Genomic DNA, 21873 nt, shown 5'->3' with positions numbered 1-21873 from the left:
CCCTACACATACAGTCTAACACAACAACACGCCAAACACACATGTACACCACTTACACAACACACTCTAAGCCACACAGATGCAGATACATGTTTTCAGATTTTCGTACCTCCCGCGAGCGAGGTGTTGCAGTACTACTACCGGGTCACTTAATATTACATTACGGTGCCTTAGTTAGTGCTGAGTACCCACCTTTGGACACCCCTGGTCTATTTGAATTTGGTGTGCGGGAACGCTAGTGGCCTGCACACAGCCCTGACCTTAACCCAACAGAGCCTTTGTGATGTATTGGAATGTGAATTGTGAGCCATGACTTCTCATCCAAAATTGTGGTGTTATAGCTATAAAGGGGAGGGGGCTACTCCATATTAATGGACAATTGTTTTGGAATGGTTGTCCAAGCTCATATAGGTGTCGACATACTTTTTGGGCATATAATGTATCTCTCTCTCTCACACACACTCATTCATGGAATTCATACCAATGTCTGCCCCCTTTTTAAAATAGATTTCTTGAAGTCAAACTTAAATTCCTTAAACAAGTCCAAAATACAGTAATTTTCAGCAAACAAAAAATGAAATTGCATTTTTATTTTATTTTTTAATATTTTCCTGGGTTTCCGAAACCCTTTTTTTAACACACCCAATCACCCCTACACATACAGTCTAACACAACAACACGCCAAACACACATGTACACCACTTACACAACACACTCTAAGCCACACAGATGCAGATACATGTTTTCAGATTTTCGTACCTCCCGCGAGCGAGGTGTTGCAGTACTACTACCGGGTCACTTAATATTACATTACGGTGCCTTGGTTAGTGCTGAGTACCCACCTTTGGACACCCCTGGTCTATTTGAATTTACTTTATTACTGGTCAACTATGAATCGATAGAGAAATCATATCATATACAGGGTACTATTTTAGGAAACATTCCAAAGTGTTTATTCCATTCTTCTTGCCATTGTATATACTCAGACACATATATATCAAATACATATATTTTACTCTTCATGCATTCCTTATTGATTTCATCCAGAATGTTTTCCATCTTTAGGGTTGCACTTCTTCATGCTTTGTTATAGATATGGATTACACCTAAATTGGTTGCTAAGGGAAATGTCCTTCAAGCCTTTTGTGTTTAGTAATATTTTTCTAGTAATAAAGTTATAAAGCATTTTTGGAAGAATAAATAACACTAGGCAGTATTCCATCTCATAGCAGCTTTAAAGCACTTATGTCGTACCTGACTTGCATAAATTGCATGCCCTAAGCATGCGCTTTGTTGTAGCAAGCTGCTAATTGGTTATTGCAAAAGGGTCTGTGTTGACTGGATGCAGTATATGGCTGCTTTGGCTTTAGAAATGTTGGCAATGCTTGTAGGGCTCTCCTGTACTAAGGCCTAGTAATTATTGGCATGGGCAATATTTCTGTTTGTTTTAGTAGGAGAACACCATCAATGTACACAGTGCTGATATTACTCTATGGCTGACAGTCCTCTAGAGAACGGTAGCTAAAGATCATCATGTCACCTTTCCATTTGTTACCTTAGCTCAGGAAGTTAAATACAGACCTTCAACAGTTAGTCTGCTTCAAGGACAAAAACAGCTCATGAGTGCCTTTGCCCCCAAGCAGCTCATCAATGCCATCCTAACCCCCAAACATTCCAACTCGGAAGTTTCTGTACAACTCTTCAAATATGTAAACATATAGTCATAATCCCCAATTAGCCTCAGCTAATAACTTTAAGTATTTAACAAAATAATGGTCCTAGCTTACTAGGACTGGGTCACCCGGAAATGCTGATGCAGGCGTAAACAATCTTAAGAGCGCTTACCAGCCTCCTCCCTGCACAGTAGCAAAACCGATACAAACTCCCTAGAGCCATCCCATGGGGAGTCCTTCTTGTAACCATCCGGCTAATGCCACCCGAGTTGCTATACCTCAAATAACCAACTCCTGCATTGATGCCAGACCCCAAAGGAACCCCTGCCACACCAAGAACAAAACAAAAACAAGGTAGGGCGGGTGAGAACATGTAGGATTTCTGAAAACTGATGCACTCTGAGACAATCATTAGCTTGTTACCCTAACCATTGGGCTAACACCACAGCCAAGCGAGACACTGGGTGGTTTTTTAGCCAGCCCAGTCATGCTGCCTTTACGTGTAAGGCCCCTCCAGGTCAATACTTTACTGTGTACACTAACAGCGGGTAACCATTGGGCTTACACCACAGCCGAGCGAGACACTGGGTGATTTATAGCCAGCCCAGTCATGCTGCCTTTACGTGTAAGGCCCCTCCAGGTCAATACTTTACTGTGTACACTAACAGCGGGTAACCATTGGGCTAACACAACAGCCAAGCTAGATATTGGGTGATTTATAGCCAGCCCAGTAATGCTGGCTTTACGTGTAAGGCCTCTCCAGGTCAATGCTTTCCTGTGCCACTGTATAGTGGATGACTGGCTCCACAGAGCACTGTTTACTTAATGGCTTTGCTGAGGAGAGCAGACAGTTTGAAACTGGCTTATTTCCACTATGAAGGTCGGTGCCTGGGCAGCATAGCTTCTGTAACACTGTTGCCCTGAGCTCAACGTCAATTAGAGGGCCTCTTTAGGGTCATTTATCAAGGCCTCTTTAAGCATAGGGAAAGATCAGAATGTTGTGAGAGTAAAATTGTGATTTCTGCAACTGAAGAAGAGACCTCTGAGGTCCCTAAAGCTTGTGTGACTTTACATGTTTTTATATGGTGACGATTTCAACAAAAGTCTCTTTTTACTTTTTACCGACCTGTTTTTAAAAAATATATAAACATAAAACATTATGTTTCATTGGATCTATACTACAACTTTTAAGAATTTGGTGGAAGCATATTCAGTCAATAGAGGCATTCATAGTTCATGATATACCGTGATACTGTGTAAAAAGAATACAAAAAAGCCTTTGTTTATAACAACCTCTGGGCTCCAATGTAGTTTTGTTTGTATGTAAAAGTTGTAAATGAAACTGCTGCTACGATAAATGTGTTCAGGAAACAATAGTACCGGTAAATACAATTTTTACAAATTAGCAACCGTATAAATTTTCTTTTCCCAAGTCGCCATATGAGTGATGTGTATAAAACTTGTACAGCTTCAATGCTTATTTCAGCTTAAAAGCAACTTGAGAAAGCCTCTAGTATTGTATTGCTAAATATGTTTGTTTACTCAAGAGCGTTTCCTACCATAGAATATAGATCAATGTAAGATGGTTTCTCTTTGTTCACCTTTCCATCTTGTGAACATCAAAGTGCTGGGAAACACTATTCCTACCTTCAGATTTTTGCTTCACGGCCAAGCAAAGTTGCCAATGCGCTCCCTAGTTAATTAGATGCCTGCTTTTACCACATTACATAAAAGAAATGGACAACAGAAGCCGCTAGCTTGGTCTTGAAAATGTAAAGAATGAAATTTAATTATGCATCATTCGATTATTTTTTCGAACAAGCATTTTCCTTTTACAGAATAGTACTAATTCATCGAAACAACACCTGAAAGATATATACTGTTTTTTTTACGTTTAAAACGAAGATAACAGTAGTACTGAATAACATTGACATTTTTTTTTATATACATTCTTTGTTGGTAAGGCTGACTGGGACAATAGACTAACACTAGGTATTGCACCTAGGTGACTCTGCTTTGTTTATCATAACTCAGCTATTTAATCCAACCAGCCGACACACACACACAGTTATTGGTTGTCTTGTGTTGTCTTTGGGTTCTTCCTCGCATTCATGATCAAGGTGCCTTGGCTTTGACTGTGTACTCTTATATATGAACACATGTAAAGGCCAGAGATCTCCTTTGGACTATTGACTTCACGACATGATCATGTATCACATGTTTACATAAAGCCAAGTGCTCAATTTAAAGTTAATCTTGAGTGCCCCATCCAGGTACTATTAATACCAAAGCAACTGATTTAATCTCTCTATCACAAGATATTATGCTAAAAAACTCATATTTATTTCTTAAAGAGTTCATTTTTTGAGGCAATCATTTGATAATGTATAGCCGAAAATTAATGTTTTGTTTATTGCATGTTCCAAAATGTACCCAATGACAATTCTTCTCATAATATTATTCTTAGAAGTGTTTATGACCATAATAATATTCTCACGGCTCCGATGCATTATAGCAAGTGAAAACATGATGTGAATTTAAATGTTCAGCATAGCTTTTACAATTAATTTCATTTTTGTGTGTGTTACTTTCTGTGGTGCTGAATTATTAAAGTCAATAACTTATTTAATTGGTTATTGTAGCTAGAAGTTATTTCAAGATTAGGTCATGAAGTACTTTTTTATGCATGATGTACAAGTGTTGTCATGCTTAATCATGAAATTGGACCTGAGCTGAACTGGCTTTGTGGCGGCAATGTAATTATACGTCTGGCCGTGGACGCCAATGAAGCTGCAGGAGCAAAATACATTTAGACCGTTGTCGCGGCTATGTAAGTTTTTGAGGGGCAAAGATGGCACAGGCAGGCAGTTTGGAAGCAGAGATAGCACAGGCAGACTGGGAATTGAAAACCTGTTTTGCAATTATGGAACGGTCAGGTTGTTTGGGGGAACTGAAAAGCTGTTTGGGGGCAAAGATGGCACATACAGGCTGTTTTGGGACACTGGCAGGTTGTTTGAGGGCAAAGATGACACAGACGTGATGTTGGGAAACTAAGATGCTACAAGCAGGCTGTTTGGTTGCAAAGATGGCAGTAACAAGCTGTTTGGGGGCAAAAATGACACAGGCAAGCTGTTTGGGTGGCAAACATGGCACCAACAAGCTGTTTGGAGGGAAAGATGACAGACACTCTGTGTGCAAAGATGACATAGACACGCTGTTTGACAGATGTCAATCATAAGCTGTTTTGGGGTCAGCGGTGGCACTCACAACTGTTTGGGGACAATGGTGGCATTGTGGGAGTTGCTTTGTGAAGTCAGTGGGACCCGGAGCAATTTTTGCACCTGGGCCCTGTGGTTTCCAGTTACACCTATGTGTTAAATTGTAAAGATTAATGAAAATTATTGTTGAATGAATATGGAGGAGCATGCTAAGGGAAGGGTATTAAGATGGTGGGGAAATAAAGGATGGGTATAGAGAGGATGATAAGTTATGTTAGGAAGCATGAAGATGGAGGGGGGGGGTGAATGTGGTACAATATGGGAAGATAATGGTACCGGATAGAAATGATGGTGGGGAGAAATATGATGATGGGGTTAGGAATATGGTGGTTGGGGGATAATGATCGTGGTTGGGTATTGGAATGAATTAGGATGTTGCAGGTATTATAATGGTCAGCTCTACACTAACACATACATTCGGCCCCTCTAACACGGTAAACATGCATACATATACACATACTCACTAATACTTTACACATATAGTTTTAGAGTTACCCCTATTCTAAACAAAATATGGGGGCAGAATCCAACAAATGCAGTGTGCCTAAAAATGACACCGTGAAATATCACGGCTGGTATTCAATTATTTCCAGGACTGGTTTTAATTTCCAGTCCAGAATTGGACATGTTATGGCTAAAAAATGCCTATATTTTTTTTTACATTATTAAAAAAGTGAGCTTGATGTTTAAAACATAGAACATCATGTTAGCTACCTTGGTAGTCAGGTCATTAATAATGTAGACATATTTGGGTTCTGCTAATTTTAGCTTAGCACATAGTGGCTGGACAGGTTTTTGAATTTGCAAACCAATTTTTACAGTACCAAGCTTGAATTGTAATGGGGGTTTTATGTGATCAATTGTAATATGTCGAATAAGTAACAATGCTCGGATGAAGGCCAACAGTTCTTGGGACAGTTTTTATTATAATACAGCTCTTTCCAGTGTATATTTCAATACAGTTATTGTAAGAGCTAAAAGTAATCCAAGCTATGGACAAGTGTGTAAAGGTTTTCATAAACAGGATCTACAGAGCAAGATAGACGTGCATGAAGATGTTTGGGACAACTTACCTGCCGTGTTGCTTAAAAAAATGTGTTCATGTGTATTGTATTAAGCGTTGTGTAAACTGTTGGCGCTATATAAATAAAAGATAATAATAATAATAATAATAAGTGTACCTAGAAGAGTTGATGCTGCTTTGAATGCAATGGGTGGTCAAAATATTGATTTTATTTAGATTTATTTTATTCTGTTCACTCACTTTGCACTTTGTTACATCATAAAAATAAACTGTTGTCTAATTGATAGCATTTTTACTCTACAGCTTTTTTTCACACCATATACAGTATATATATACCGTATTGGCTCGAATATAGGCCGCACTTTTTTCCCCCACTTTAAGTTTTTAAAGTGGGGGTGCGGCCTATATTCGGGGTCTAGCGCCCGACGCCCGGGACATGCAGTCCCGGGCGCCAGGCAGGCAGCGGGGTTAGGATACAGATCCCCCGCAGTGGTGCAGGGGACCTGCATCCTTCTCCCCGATACGCTCAGACAGCCTCCCCTGCCAGCACTTCCCACGGGGGGGGGTGCCGGCACGGGAGGTTATCTAAGCGTTTTACCTCTGCCCACCCCCGACTTACCGGAGCAGACTCCCGGGTGTCTTGCGGGGCCGGCGGGAGACATTTACGCAATACGCAAATGCAACTTCCGGTAACGGTACCGGAAGTTGCATACGCGTATTGCGTAGATGTCCCTCGCCGGCCCTGAAGACACCCGGGAGTCTGCTCCGGTAAGTCGAGGAGGGGGGGCAGAGGAGGACAGCGGCAGCGTATCGCGGGGAGGGAGGACAGCGGCAGCGTATCGCGGGGAGGGAGGGAGGGCAGCGTATCGCAGGGAGGGAGGGCAGCGTATCGCGGGGAGGGAGGGCAGCGGATCTCGGGGAGGGAGGGCAGCGGATCTCGGGGAGGGAGGGCAGCGGATCTCGGGGAGGGAGGGCAGCGGATCGCGGGGAGGGAGCGCAGCGGATCGCGGGGAGGGAGGACAGCGGCAGCGTATCGCGGGGAGGGAGGACAGTGGCAGCATATCTCGGGGGGGAGGACAGTGGTAGCATATCTCGGGGAGGGAGGACAGTGGCAGCATATCTCGGGGGGAGGACAGTGGCAGCATGTTTTTTTTGGTGCTTTTTTAAAGAAAAAAAACTTTTTCTTTAAAAAAGCACCAAACTTTTAGGGTGCGGCCTATATACGGGGGCGGCCTATATCCGAGCCAATACGGTATATATATATATATATATATATATATATATATATATTTATATATAATATATCTATGCCTGCACCGGGAATTTATCCCTGTCATCTGGAGAGAAAGATAACACACACATCTATTATATATGTGTGTGTTATCTTATAGAAGAATCTGAATTTTTTAAAATGAGTAGTTTGGATATTATATATTATTATACGTATAGAATTGCACATAAGGTATATTTGCCAAGTATCAAAACAAACTTCTGCAGAATTATTTTTATAATGTTTTTGCAAAAATCTTACAAGATTGGCCATTTCGGACTAGCACAGCATGAATAATGAGTTATCAGATGTGTGGAAGTAACTTGCTGATGGCATTTATACAGACACTGGTAATATCTTGTTCACTGTACTGACTTAAATAGCACGGTGTCCCTACTGTTTCTCTGAGAGCAAGCCTTTGGAGGTGCTTGCTTTCATCGTCTGTGCAAACTGTTTCCAAGTCAAACTAATTCAGTCTCTCTCTGAACACTTTCTACAACTTTATAATTTGAAAGTAATACATCTTCTTTTATACTGGTCTGCTGACTTTTTGTTTAAAGAACTATTGAGGGCTTGTAAGTCACAAAAAGATACCTATAATATTTTTCACACACACATATATATATATATATATATATATATATATATATGTATGTATGTCTGTTTGGTAAAAATGCTGCTGCCCGCATTCCTGGTCTCATTAAGTAATTGCTTAAGGGTGATTTTGTGATATGGGTTATGTGTCATGTTCAGCCTGCTCTTCAGTAGGAAGCAGATGTAGGGAAGCAGTTTTATTGACTGCTTAGATCACTGGGAAGTGTAAGAATGTCTTTGTTCCCCCAGGTTTATAGTTGGGTCCAGTAGTTTATTCTGACCTGTGAAGGGCAGATTGCCCAAGTGTCCTTTGTCACTGGGTGAGCTAGTAAAGGTTCTTTGGGTCCTTATTAATGTAAGACACCCATGTGAGAAGATAAAGGACAAATGGACAAATTGTATTTATTTTTACCACAAACAAGCTTTGAACACATTCCCTCCGGATGTATGTAATAGTTATGTTACATGGGGGCAATTAAGGTGTTTACTTCCAAGCTACAGTGTAAGCGAGTATGTTATTGCTAATGCATTTAATTACATTGAGACATAATGTATTTCAGCAGACACAGGAGTATCTGAAAAGTATATTTCATGTAATATCTACTGGATTGATTAGTTTGGATGTAACTAAAATCCCTATTTTAATTTTGTTTGGGTTAGATTAGTTTGAGTGTGGCAAGCCACGCGTTGTCTATTTTTTTTAATGTGTTACCATCATTTGTAATCTCTGGTATGTTTATACGGTATGTATGGACCCGCAGCTGCAGTCCTGCATACATTACCCAAAGAGCCGCCTCATAGTTCTCAGCTTTAGAGACTCTCAACGTGGCCACGTGGCAGCTCACTGGGCCGATTAGGGGAGATTAGAGAACCCCTCCAACTAGCCTGTGATCCCCGCTGCCAGCAAAAGCAAAACCGTGCCTGAAAATCGGGTCTCAGCCTAACCAGAAAGGCTGAAAGGTTGAAAATGAAAAGTGCCAATATTACAAAATGTCTAGTGTTAAATGTCTATAGATAGAAATTATACACACATTATGTAATACAGTATACAGAGATTATACAGGGTGTTATATTTATTTCCTGTACCTGTAGAGCGTATAATGCTATCTTTATTAAATATGTATCGCCTTTTTAGCCCGTAGCCTTGTTATTTAGCATGGATCTAATTCATCTGGTAGGCAAATCTAATATATATTAGTTGGCAGTGGCAAAAGTGACAACCTCGATGCATATTTCTCCGTATAGTTATTAACTACTCAGTGACACTTATCACTCACAACATAAAGAAAAATTATAATATCTGCCAGTTTGGCAAGAAAAAAAATCATCCTAAACTAAGGTGACATGAATTGCCTACAGGGCTGTGTAAATGAAATTGGCTTTCAATATACATTGTTTTCTGCTTAAACAGCAACCTCAACCTTCCCTTTACACAACCAGCCATATATCCCCTAAAGCATTACCATTCCAATATCACACAAATATACTTAACAACATAAAGAAGTAGGTGCCATAGAAGACAGTCTATAGCAAGAAAAAATATTTGAGAAATTACAAATTTTATATTTTACATGTCCTTGTTACCATTTGTGTGGACAGTGTAGCAGAATGTGATGGCACTATACAAATATAACATTAACGTATATAAAAGTAAAACATGACAGACGCCAACAAACTTAGATTTGAGGCTACATTCACTTTTAACAGAATAAATTGCCTGAGAGACACTTGCATTCTATCTGAATGTGACGTGTGAGTGATTTTGATGTGAGAATTATGTTAAAAATGTAAGGAAACTTTAAAAAAAATATAATAAAAATGAAAGATACATGAATGGTGACAGCAGAAGATAACCAATTAACCCATTACCCTGCCCTTTTTGAATCACTTTTTTACGATTCATTCCTTGGAAAAGCCTGAATCATCCCCTAAAGTTATGATCTTAGATCATCTTAAAGTACAGAGAAGTTCCACACCCTTGAAAATGTATTGGAATTGATCTGGTGATAATAGATTTTTCTTTGTGAAATTGCATGCTATTCTTCACATATATATAGTCCTTTTAAATAACTTGAAGGGCTTTGCTTTAAGTAGACCTTTAAGCATTGGTATTTCCATATCATGTCCAAAGATTATTAAACAAAACCCACTTACGCTGTGGGAAATGAAAGGTGCCTATGGTAAGTGCCTTGGTGCCATCACATTTATCAGGCTATTGGAAAACACATTTTAGAATATTCCATTTTCCTTTGCAGCTACAAATATTTAATCAGTAAATCAATGGCCAACTTGAAACCTAGTGGATATGTGCAAACCTTTCCGTTAACAGCACAGTTAAGATATTGTCATCTTCCATTATTAGGAATGTGCTGCTTGTTCATTTGAACACATCGGGAAGCAGATAAACAGTTTTGCGGAGGAAATTTTCGAAATAAAGGATAAGTTAATGATAGTAATATTACATGAGGGATATAATTGGTAAAATGAGTTCATACAAAGTGTGTCGAAAGAAGAAAATCCCTTAGATTTTTGCCTTTTTTTTTCTTTGGAAAAAGTTTGGTAAAGTTTACAGTCTATGCAACAAACATAATTATTGGGACCCTGTCCCTTTTCTATTGGGTGCTAGCCTCACCCTATGCTTGGCTAGCCCTGCCTCTTCAATGTGGTCATGTCTTCTTCCTGCCTCCTATATAAAGCAGGAGAGGGAGAGCTCTGAGTGGGCGGAAATGAGAAGGTCTCAGTTTTGCCTGTATCCAAGTAATTTAACTATATTACATATAAGTTGGATATGTAAAATGATGTAGATATGGCTGTGATCCAGTTTTATCTTTATCCCTGATAACCTTCAGAATAGCCTGAAAAAAATTGTCAATTTTAGCCTCACTCCATAACCATATTATAACATATGCTATATGTTTGTTAGCAAACAATACACTTCTAGCCAAACATATTTGATATAAGAATACGTGTAATTTATTTGCTTATCTCTAGTTGTGTATAAACCATGTCTGCCTGTGGGGAATGCATTAATGGACATTGATCTACCTGCAGAGGTTTTTGACATTCTGCTCTGTTGAGAGACACTTCTGAGTCCATGTGCTGCATACCCCTTCCATTTTAACAAAATCAGAATAATTCAGAACAACTAAATGTCGAACGCAAAAAAGAAAAAGCTGGAGGTGATGACCGAAAAGTGAGCTTTCTATATGGGAAATGTGTCAGATCCATCACCTTTCCCCTCAGGGCCTGAATGAGCAATAATCCTTATCATTTATACATGCTGTACATGGTGACCTATCTTTTTTATATAGGTATTGATTTTTGTTCTTTGCTTTTCGTTTTATGGTTTTTCCTTCCATTATATAGATTTTTAACATTTTTCAGTATCACTTGTCATATAAGGGTGTTTTGGGATTTTTTTATTCCTTATTTTTTGTGTAAGCTATTACATCATTTGCAGTTCATTTAACTAAATAAACCTTTGTATCAGTGATGATTAAATATTAAATAAAAATAAATGGTGATTAAAATAACAAATATTTGTGTTTGTTATAAAAGAGCAACAACCAATAAGAATCTCAAATTTAATGTGTAGGGTCAGTAAACTGAATGCTAATGCTTCAAAAAATGAAAGTAAAATGTTTAAGAAAGAAAAAAAAATTAGACTAATTTAGGGAGTTTTAGTGACTGTAATGATGGGAAAGGTTGTTTTAATGTGAAGTCTTCTAGAAGAACAGTATCCTTACCCCCAACTCTTAACATGTCCTAGAACCTCCGGTTCATCTCCAGCAACTTACTTGTGGTTCCAAATTAGAAGAAGGAAGCTGGTTTTACAGAATAACTTTGCAGAAAATCTCAAATATTACACCTCTTTAAAATGCCTGAAAACGTATGCCTCGCAGTGACATTTTCTGGCCTAGGGAGGCAGGTCCAGGGGATGACCTGGTATTTCCTTTACATAGGGCAAAATGGGGACAGCCCAAGTTCCCACCTATCTTAATCCCTTGGAAATGCACTCAGCTCAGACAGAGCAAACTGCATAAAGAAAGGACTTTGCAAGAGGAAGATGGAGGGATGAAAATCAGTGAGAGCAGGAGAGAGATAAAAAAATAAGGGTTGTGAGACAGGGACAGCTGTGGCAGAATATAGTGTTAAAGAATGTGTGTATATGGACACCAATCTGTGGTGGGGGATATTTCTCTTCCCACTTTCCAGCTGTTCCGGACACTGCAGAGACGGACACCTGGGTAGTCATGTAGGTTGCCCGTGGTACAAGTGACAGCACTTATATAAGGAAGGTAACCTCAAGCAAGTTGAAAAACAGCTGGGTATAGCTTTATAGGGCAAACTATTAATACACTGTTTGTTAAATATGTACTGTTACATGAATATAAATAAATGAATAGGAATTGCAGAAAATGTGCAGCAGGTTCATGATGTTATTGTCAGTGGGGGCCCCACAAGTCATCCTGGGCCCAACATCCCACTAGGGATAGCTCTTGATCCAAAACAGTGGGGCAGATTGTCGTGTGCCGCTGCTTGATAGGCCAGCTAGAAAGGAAATCTCTGATCTCTCCAACTGGCCCATTGATACTATGGAAGACAATGCCAAGCGGGCACAGCCCCCGTACAATACATTAAAGGGTGCTATGCAACTTTAAGACGCAGAGCACTGGGATATGACACTTTGTACCTGTATAGCAGTAATTGTTAATGGTCTTCAGGACATATTTGAAAATCACAGTTTATTTTTCCTAGTGAAACAATTTCTAAATAAATAAAGGAATGCACAGCTTCCTAGTGGTTCAGCGTGCTTATATTTCCAAATCGTTCATTTTGTTAGCTAAGCCTGTGTCAGTTGACTGCAGGTATGATAGTGAAGCTATGTACTTATAGCTGAAATGTAATTTTTTTTCAGAAAACTATATTGCAATGTTTTGTGTGCTTTATCTGCTCTTGATATGGCTGAGCGTTTGTCAGTGTTACTAATATTAATAGTAATACAGCACTAGAAATGAACATCTGGAAACTGCTGGATAATAATCTGTTTCCATAGATTCTCGTCTTAAAGAGCGTCCCTAGTAATGCAACAGTACAGTGTTTGTTTTAAGTTCTTTAACTACTTTTTCTACTTTTTTGGTAGTTTTACTGTGTATTTTTTGAACCATGAGTCCCTCTTCCGAATTCACTGTACTCACACGTTATATATGTTTTGTTGAACAAGTAGTGCTGTGTTTTTATAATATTTAATAACATAATTTTCACAGTTTTGCATAAAATTATTTCCACACAATTAAAAATTACCCCAAAGATATGTAAAGTTTTAAGTTTAAAATATGGTCCATATAAACCAACACCTCCATACAAAGTTGATGTTATGGGGAATCTATGGGGCCAAAGCAATACCACTTTGGGGTATAAAATATCCTCTCTGCTACTAACCGCTTCCTGCAGCCTCTTCCCAACCCATCCAACTCACCTCCCGGCCCCTCCCTGCCTTCACTACTCTTACCTGCTCCCTCCAGAATCCCTCTGCTCTAAACCACCATTTCCCATGGAACTCTTCTCTGACATGCCCTTTCCTGTGGATGTTGGGCCATTTCCATTGCCCAGAGATCCTGTAGACTCACAGGATCTGTAGAGAGTGCAATCAGGTTTCCTGCCATAATAACTCGCTTGGTGGTTACACAATGTGCATAGACAAGAATCAGAGGATTCCCTATTGAATTTCCCTGATTGCTGTACAGGGGAAACCGGAGCTATACAGGAGAACACCCTAATTTCTGTACAAGGGAAACTGACACAAAAACAAGGTTTCACCTGTGTCAATTGAGCACAAAAGACACCCACTGAGATCTCTAGAGAGTGTGCACTGCCCTTTGATAGAGATCAGTGTAAAAATAAGTTAAAGAAAAATTGTTGCCAGATAATGTGTACAAGGCATCTGACAGGGCATCCAATAAAATATGGGGAAGGTTCCAAGTCATTAGACTAAGGAAAGGAAAGTCAGGAGAATATATGTGAGTTGAGGGGGTGATGGGATGGGAGAGAGCAAACAGGAGTGAGAGAAGGGAGAGAGAAAAAGGAAGCAGAGAAAAGATGGGGAAAGAGGGAAATCTGGAGAGAGAGAAGGAGGGAAACAGAGATGCAAAAAGAAGAGAGAAAGGGTGAAAGAAAAATATTTTGGCTGTGTCACTTCAATGATGGGTTCATATGCTAGTATGCATAGAATAGTCAATGCCAATCAAAGATTAACTACCAATGTTAATTATTAGTTTGTATCTTTTATACATTTAATGATTATGATAATATGCTTTAGTCTATAAATACAGGATCAGAGGCTTGGGTACAATGTTACATTTCAGTTGGAAGGCCTGTTGTGTTTGCAAGCCTCCAGAACATGGTTAGACATGCCATTTTGATTTACATAGGTTTGATTTCACGTATTTATTTTCTAAAATTGTATGGGGTGTTTCTAAATAGGCAACATATTCATAAGAGGTAAGCAACTGGTTTTCTTTAGCATTTATTAACCATGAAGAAGAGCCACATATTTCAAACTCTAGTAAACTAATCAAGTATCTTATCCTTCAATGAGTTTTCAATGACTTTTCCAGCTGTCCATTAGTTACAGTTCTTGACTCACACAGACGCCAAAAAATGATGTATAGAAACCATAACATTGTGTGTACAAGGCTTGGTACGTTCATCCCCTGCAGAAATAAGTGCTCTAATGTTACGGGATTCTTTCCTGGTTCCATTTCTTTCATACCCACCACATCTGCTGATCTAAATTACTATAGCTCTTTAAGCTACTTTGAATAAACTTATGAGAACAGACTTTGGCTGCCGTAGGGATTCAAGTGATAGATGGAATAGTTTGGTTGGATACTTTCAGCATTTCAGTATTTTTTTTTCACATCAAATGTCACGTTTTCACTAGAAATAGCTTCACTAAATAATGAAGACAGGATAACATTGTGAAAACGGTAGTGATAATAAATATGTAAGTAAAATAATAGTAATAATAGTAAAACAGCCCAATTTATTCAGACACGTTCAAGTGACCAAACTCCAGTGGTTGCCTTGCTCCAAATGTAATATTTCTAATATCTAGTTTGGATTAAACAACATTTTGAGCTTATGTCTAAAAATTAATTCTGGTGCAAAGAGATTGCCACTATAACAATTAAAGGAATCCTACAATCAGCAATAGGAATTCCATTGGTTACATTGGTGGGAAGACTACTTTTCAAACTTTGCACTTGGATCAACTTTTACAGTATAAATAAAACCCTTGTCCCTAAATAAGAAAGGGATGTATAGAAGGAAGAAAAATGATTAATGTCTTTTCTCACTTAAAATTGTACGCTTTTTATGCAAAACTACAGGGGGGGGATTTGCACTATGAAATGAAAAAAGTTTCTCAAGTTTTTATCACTATTTCATTTTTTGAATTTAATATCACTGGCCCCTAAATCTGTAGTGTCCATACAAATTACCCGATTTTAAATAAAATAAATTGGTGCAAGCAATATAGGCTGTTCTAAAATGTACATTTATGTGTAATATTGAATTTGTAGCATAGTATTTTAAATAATAGAGCTTTGATTGTGACTTGCTGTGCTTGATTGATTGGTAGGAAGCATGGGTCATTGTCATCATGCATGCACAATGATTTGGAGAGCTGTTAAGAACAAGGCAATTTAAAGTCTTGTAACAAAATGAGATAAATCAAAGGAGATGCAGCATGTGTAAAGAATAATTGGGCATGTTTCTTTTGAACCTTCAGAAAAGTTGTTCATGAGCGAACAAAAAAAATCTAACTAGTGCCAAAGTGGTTTAATGACAAGCCTACCATTTCGTAATATCATTTCCAGAAGAGAATTTTTGTCATGTTTGTGAAAAAAAGAAAGCCCAGTTAAAAATAAAAGACAAAGAAGAAACATAATTTGCCGTAATTAAAATACAAAATTCTCTTGAATCATATTATTTTAACTCCTTTCAAAGCCCTTAATGAAATACCTTTAAGTATATAATAGCGGACTTTAAACCCTTTATTACGGCAATGTTATGTTTAAAAATCTCAATGGTTCCCACAGCAAGGGAGCCTCGGCTGAGGGAACCATTGCAGTTACACGTAAACCTGAGACTTCATGTTAGTCTCTTATTGTTTCACTTTCCCCTCAACCACCGACAAGATTATAGGCTTGCAATAGCAGGGCCCTCTTCTCCTTTTCTACTAGTTTGTTATTGTGTGTGATTTTAAATTATTCCTCTGATTGTAACAGCGCTATGGAATTTGCTGGCCCTATCCAAATAAATGTAATTATGGAAGCCTTGTGTTTCCAATGAAAGGCTCTGATCACAGGGCAATAAATGCTGCTGATCAAAAAGCACCTTCTCATGCTGTGTGTCGTGAAACAAAGCAACAACCGGTGCATGAGGCCAGCAGTCTAACATGGGTGCTTGCTGCCATGCACCATGGTAGATATTTATACCTAGATATTGTCATTTTAGGATTTATACTATCTACTTATACATAAAAAAGCTAGCTGACATGCAGGAACACAAAATGTCTGATCACTGCCATCATGTAGCCATAAAAAAACCCTTCCTTCCTTCAAATAGATTTTAGAAAATGCTAGTAATAAACCATGTAAAAGACAGGTACCACGAACATTTGATTGCAATTGTTGCCCCAAGGGTGGCACAACCGGTTATTAGATTTAGGACAGCAATGACTTTTATTACTTTTTCACATGGGTGATATAGGTTTTAATTATCTCTTTACCTTCAATAAATGAAATGATTATTGAAAAGCTGCAGCTTGTGTTTACCCACGTTGTCTTTGGATGATCTGAAACTTTTATATTTGACAAATAAGGAAAAATAGAAGAGAGAATTTGTAAGGGGCAAGTACTTCCACAGCTCTTATATATATATATTAGTAACAAATGGGCAGATGAGCTTTTGTGGGTAACAACTGCAATCACTCTCAGCCATATTGATGATGGGAGGTGAAGTCCACAAAAACAGGCAACTAGGGTTGCACCCGTGGGATTTGTTTTCTGAAAATGAAAAGTATAACCTTTAGTGAAGAAAGAGTGAATCAATGTACGTTATTTTTGGAGTGCATTCTTAAGAAATGAAAATGCCTAAACCTCCAGCTGAATTTTGAAGCAAATGCACTTTATATATTAGTAAAGTATATTTTTTAAAGTATCTAGTGATATTTTTAGAACCTAACATTGTGCGGTGGTGACCTTGCAAGCATGTGCATCCTACCACAATAATTTAAATCACTTACTGGTATATGAATACATTCACTAATGCCACAAATATAGTTTGAGCAAACTAAATATTTTGTAGGGTTTTTTTTAACCCCTTCATGACTGGACTGGTTTTCAGTTTTGTACCCTTCGTGACAATGGCTGTTTTAACACATAAGCTGTTTGAGGGCAATGATGTCACAAACAATCTGTTTGGGGCAAAGATGGTATAGGTAGAGTGGTTGGGTGTTAGGATGGCACTGATAAACTGCTTTGGGACAAAGGTGGCACCCGCAAGCTGTTTGGGGGGGGCAAAGTACACAACAAAAAGTTATTACCACAAACTTTGACAAAGCCTGGTATGGGATTTAGTGCAAGGAAAGTGTTAAAATACCCTGGAGTGTCTATTTTTCAAGAATATATGATTTGATTGGGTAAGTTGAATTGGCCAGCTTCAAAGATGTCCAATATAGGACAGGAGGGCAAGGTGATCAGATATCTAAATTCAAAGTAGAAAAATACTGATATAATTATAAATGTATAATTAAATAATTGAATTAATTACTTAAAAATAAATTACACTTAAAAAAAAACGTTATGGTTGCAGTATAGGTCCAAACTAGTTTGTTTTTCTTTAATACAGAATGGTTGCATGCTCCATTGTGCTTAAATGGAACTGTACTTGAAAGCATATTCTCCGGGTGATTTCACATGTAGAGGCAAAGTTTTAATAAAACATTCTTACCCTAACAGAGCTTCAGATATGTGTGAGCTTCAGACTTAGTTTAGAAAAGGAAACACTTTCATGTTAATGAACCTTAGTTGTTTTCATTACCCTAATGGATTCCAAGGTGCCATTTGCTAAAACTATTGTCCAAAACTTATTGTAGTACAATATCTTCCAAACAAGCACAATGTTCCTGTATTATTTTCCATTCAATATAGTTTACCTTTAATTAAGTGGCAAAATGCTTAAATAGATTTTAAAATATTGAGTTTAATTTATGTAATGGATACACAATTACTTTATATTTAGAAAAAAAAGAGCAGCACAAATGCAAACCAGTGTGCAAACCCACTGTATATACCTTTGTATATTTTTAATTAAAATGGTATAGACAGTCTCTTTCACTCAGACTGTTGTTATCTAATGAAACATCCATCACATCTTCAACACTGATAGCAATCTCAGTGTCCTAGTTGAAAGAAATTATGCCCAAAAGGCTATAGAACCAAAATATGTCATATTTAACTATTAAAGAGGCGGCTATACTGCGACTTTCCAGCAAAATCATTATAGCCTTCAGGTGAGAAATATTGAACTCGATGGGAGATAAGAACCATTCAGTCCATCTGGTCTGCCCATTTTCCCTGATGTAGAGACTCAGACCTTAATCAGTCCTTGCTCTTATCTTATCACATACACCTACCTAGAAGCCCGTGGCAATTTTGTCAGTCAGGAGCAGGGCCATCCATGTCTCCATCTGTCAATGTAGTGAGAAAGTACTAAAGTCATGTAAACCCCGACCAGAATTCTGTGTGTCTACATATCCATGCACGTGCTACCAGTTTTTCCCCATTTGTGGCTGATTTTAGAGCTGAACATGTTGACACTGTATTAATGCCATTATCATAAAAGCCTTCTCATAGATAAGCTAAGTCAGATATAACAGCTCTGCAAAATACCATGTGGCCATGTTAAAAGAAAACCAAAAAAAGGTAATGCACTTTAAAGAGTTTAACACAGGTCTCTGCAAGTTTAAGGTGCTATAGGTAGCTCTACCAAAAAGATGGTTTCTAGCACCCTAGCCAAACTATTCCCTTGGTGCCCCCTCATTGAGGCAAATGCTTCTTAATATTCAGTAGGCGGAAACCTTGTGGTGGCTCCCTCTAGCAAAGCACTTTTGGCAGCCGTGTAGTTTGCCCTTATAGTAGTGCTGGTCCTGTACTGGATTCATGGAGATATCACACTTACCAGAGACCCCTAACAGAATTACCACCTGGGCAGATCTCCCATAGGACAATGGAAAAACAATATTATGAGCACACCTGAGAAACACTCAAAACTGTTGGAAGAGGTTCAATACCATCAAATACTTAAGTTGCAAATTAATAGAGCTCTCATTTGCTACAGGGAATGTATAAGCCACTTAAATTGAAAAAAAAAATGTGATGTCTGCAAACAAATGCAAAATTGCTAAAATTACGGTTCCATTAAACAGTTAAATTACTTACAGTAGTGCCACTTTTTTGTCGGTAAAGCCCCAAAAAGTTTTAAATGTCTATTAGTCAATAGTACCAATTAAATAGAAGTTGTAAAATGTAACTTTTCAATGCTGGTACTTTACAAAAAAATGCTCTTTCATTCATAAAAAGAAACACTCTATGCATAAATACTGGTTTTGACAGGATCTTAACACATAAAATGTTTAACCTTAGGACACCATTATGGCTGTAAGAGACCTTCACTAATAAATCAATTGAGTGCATCTGACTGAATGGCAATAATTTTGTAGATGGATGAGAGTTGCCCATTTATCTGTCTTCTCTCCGAATTTACTGGGTCGCAATGATGCATTGATTTGAGGTACAATAGTACTCTGCTCACCCCATTGAACGGCTTAAGACAAGACTAAGAACTGATTAAGGGCAGAATAAATGGGCCAAATAGTTCTTATCTGCTGTCAAATTCTGTATTTCTACAAACAAACACTATTTGTGGTGTACTTAGGGTGTTGAATAGCAATCCATGCATTTTCGAATGCCAATTAAGGCTTAGATGGGTCAATGGATTGAGACCAATATTTCCTTCTTTTTAGCCCTGTAATTCCATTTTCCTGAGCAGCCTCAAACATCTTTTAATTGTAACTTTTAATTTCTTTAAATACAAGTTGTAATGATACTTTGATTGGAGAGAATAAGTCCATCTCTTTTCTTGCTTGAGTTTCTTATTCAGGGTAAACTGAGATAGGCATGAGTTCCTTATTAAAGGTTAATTGGGATAGGCATGTAGAGTCTACCTTCTTTTTTATAACAGATATTGATTTGAACAGAATGTTCAGCTATTATGTGTTAGCTAAATGACATTTTTCTTTCTTTCCCTATGAGTTCTCTTTCTTGGCAGATGAGCTTGTGTGCTTTTGCCAAAATACAGTACGTCATGTTTATTTTGCTTCTGTAAGTCCGAATTGTTAGGTTATGCACTAATTGTTATGTCCTGTTTACCGATTGTACAGCGCTGCGGAATATGATGGATCTTTATAAATCAATAGATAACAATAATGTTAGCTTTGCATTTCAGTACTGGTTATTTGTTCTTCTCAGGTTGGGTGACATGCCATCGCAAGACAAGTGCTTTGGGGATTCCTTCCACTATTTTGAACCAAGGATTTCAGAAGTGCTATTTATCCTACTTATACTTTTTGCTTTTATGATCAGTGAAGCATCTTCTCAAATATAAGGCTACAGAAATATTTTCAACCTCTTTAAATATAATCAAATGTTACAATAACATTGCCGTATGACTGCTTTGTTAATTGCATGTCCATTTGCTTCCATTATTAGCACTTCGTTGAAACCTTTCACTTAGATTTGACTAAATGGTTTTGTAATATTTTTCATGTTTTACTAACATAATAAATACTTATATTTTTTTTTTTCATTAGAGTCAACATGGTTCCAGTGGATATGTTCCAGAAAAGGGGGAAAAGGTAAATTTTATATGAATGATGAATGTTCTTTAGTATGTGTCTTTAATCGCTGTGTTGTTTTTGCTAAGAGTCACTAATAAATGCTGATTTTAGAATTACAGGGCTAAAAAAAGGAAATATTGGTCTCAAACCATTGACCCATCTAAACCTTAATTTTTAATAGCTTATTCTTGCTGTCAGTTCTATGCGTGTTCCACATTTGTGTATGTGTGTATACAATGATGTTGTAAATGAGTGCAGAAATAAAAGTTATAGATACAACTGTTCTGTGATCACAATGCCTTTTACAGATCAAGAACTTGAACTACTAGGAGAGGTGGCACTACCATATCATATTAAGCCTAAGCGGCACTTCAGTGCATATGTGGGGAGGGAGTGAAACACCAAATCTTCAAATTGGAATATTATCATAAAGTGTCTTTTTCTTTAACCCCTTAAGGACCAGGCTGTGTTTTACCTTTTGTACCATTGGGACCGAGGCTGTTTTAACACTTTTGCGGTGTTCGTGTTTAGATGTAATTTTCTCTTCACTCATTTAGTGAACCCACACAAATTATATGTTGTTTTTTTCAGGACAAGGAGGGCTTTCTTCAGATACCATTGTTTTAATCATATTATCTAATTTCCCATAAAAAAATAATAAAATATGATGAAAAATGTAAACAAAAAACACATTTTCTGACTTTTACCCCAAAAATCTTTTACTCATCCAAAAAAGCTAATGAAAAAACCTACTAAATATATTCTACTATTTGTCCTGAGTTTAGAAATACCCAATGTTTTTATGTTTTTTTGCTTTTTTCTGCCTGTTATGGAGCATTAAGTACAGGTAGCGTTTTGCTATTTCAAAACCATTTTTTCCAAATCTGGTAATTCCTCCCCCCATGTGCCATTTCGGGTATCTTTGAAGCCGGCCAATGCAATTTACCCCATCAAATCATATATCTTTGAAAACTAGACACCCCAAGGTATTTCAAATGCTAGTATTTTAACCCTTTCCATGCATGAGATTCTACCACCAGCCTTTGCCACACTTTGTGTTACTATTTTTT

At 37.8% G+C, this 21873-nt stretch overlaps 1 protein-coding gene across 1 annotated transcript in view; it reads left to right on the top strand.

Annotated features, from left to right (window-relative positions):
* Nucleotides 1–21873, top strand: part of COL19A1 (collagen type XIX alpha 1 chain) — a 193480-nt gene that overhangs the window by 83725 nt on the left and 87882 nt on the right. Inside the window, exon 8 of the mRNA XM_053460355.1 lies at nucleotides 20777–20821. Coding sequence (XP_053316330.1) covers nucleotides 20777–20821 — 45 coding nt within the window. The remainder of the gene's footprint in view (nucleotides 1–20776; nucleotides 20822–21873) is intronic.

The sequence above is a fragment of the Spea bombifrons genome, chromosome 3 (genome assembly GCF_027358695.1).
Source record: "Spea bombifrons isolate aSpeBom1 chromosome 3, aSpeBom1.2.pri, whole genome shotgun sequence".
NCBI lineage: Eukaryota > Metazoa > Chordata > Amphibia > Anura > Pelobatidae > Spea > Spea bombifrons.
Note: the sequence above shows the minus strand (reverse complement) of the source record. Positions and strands in the feature narration are given on the sequence as shown.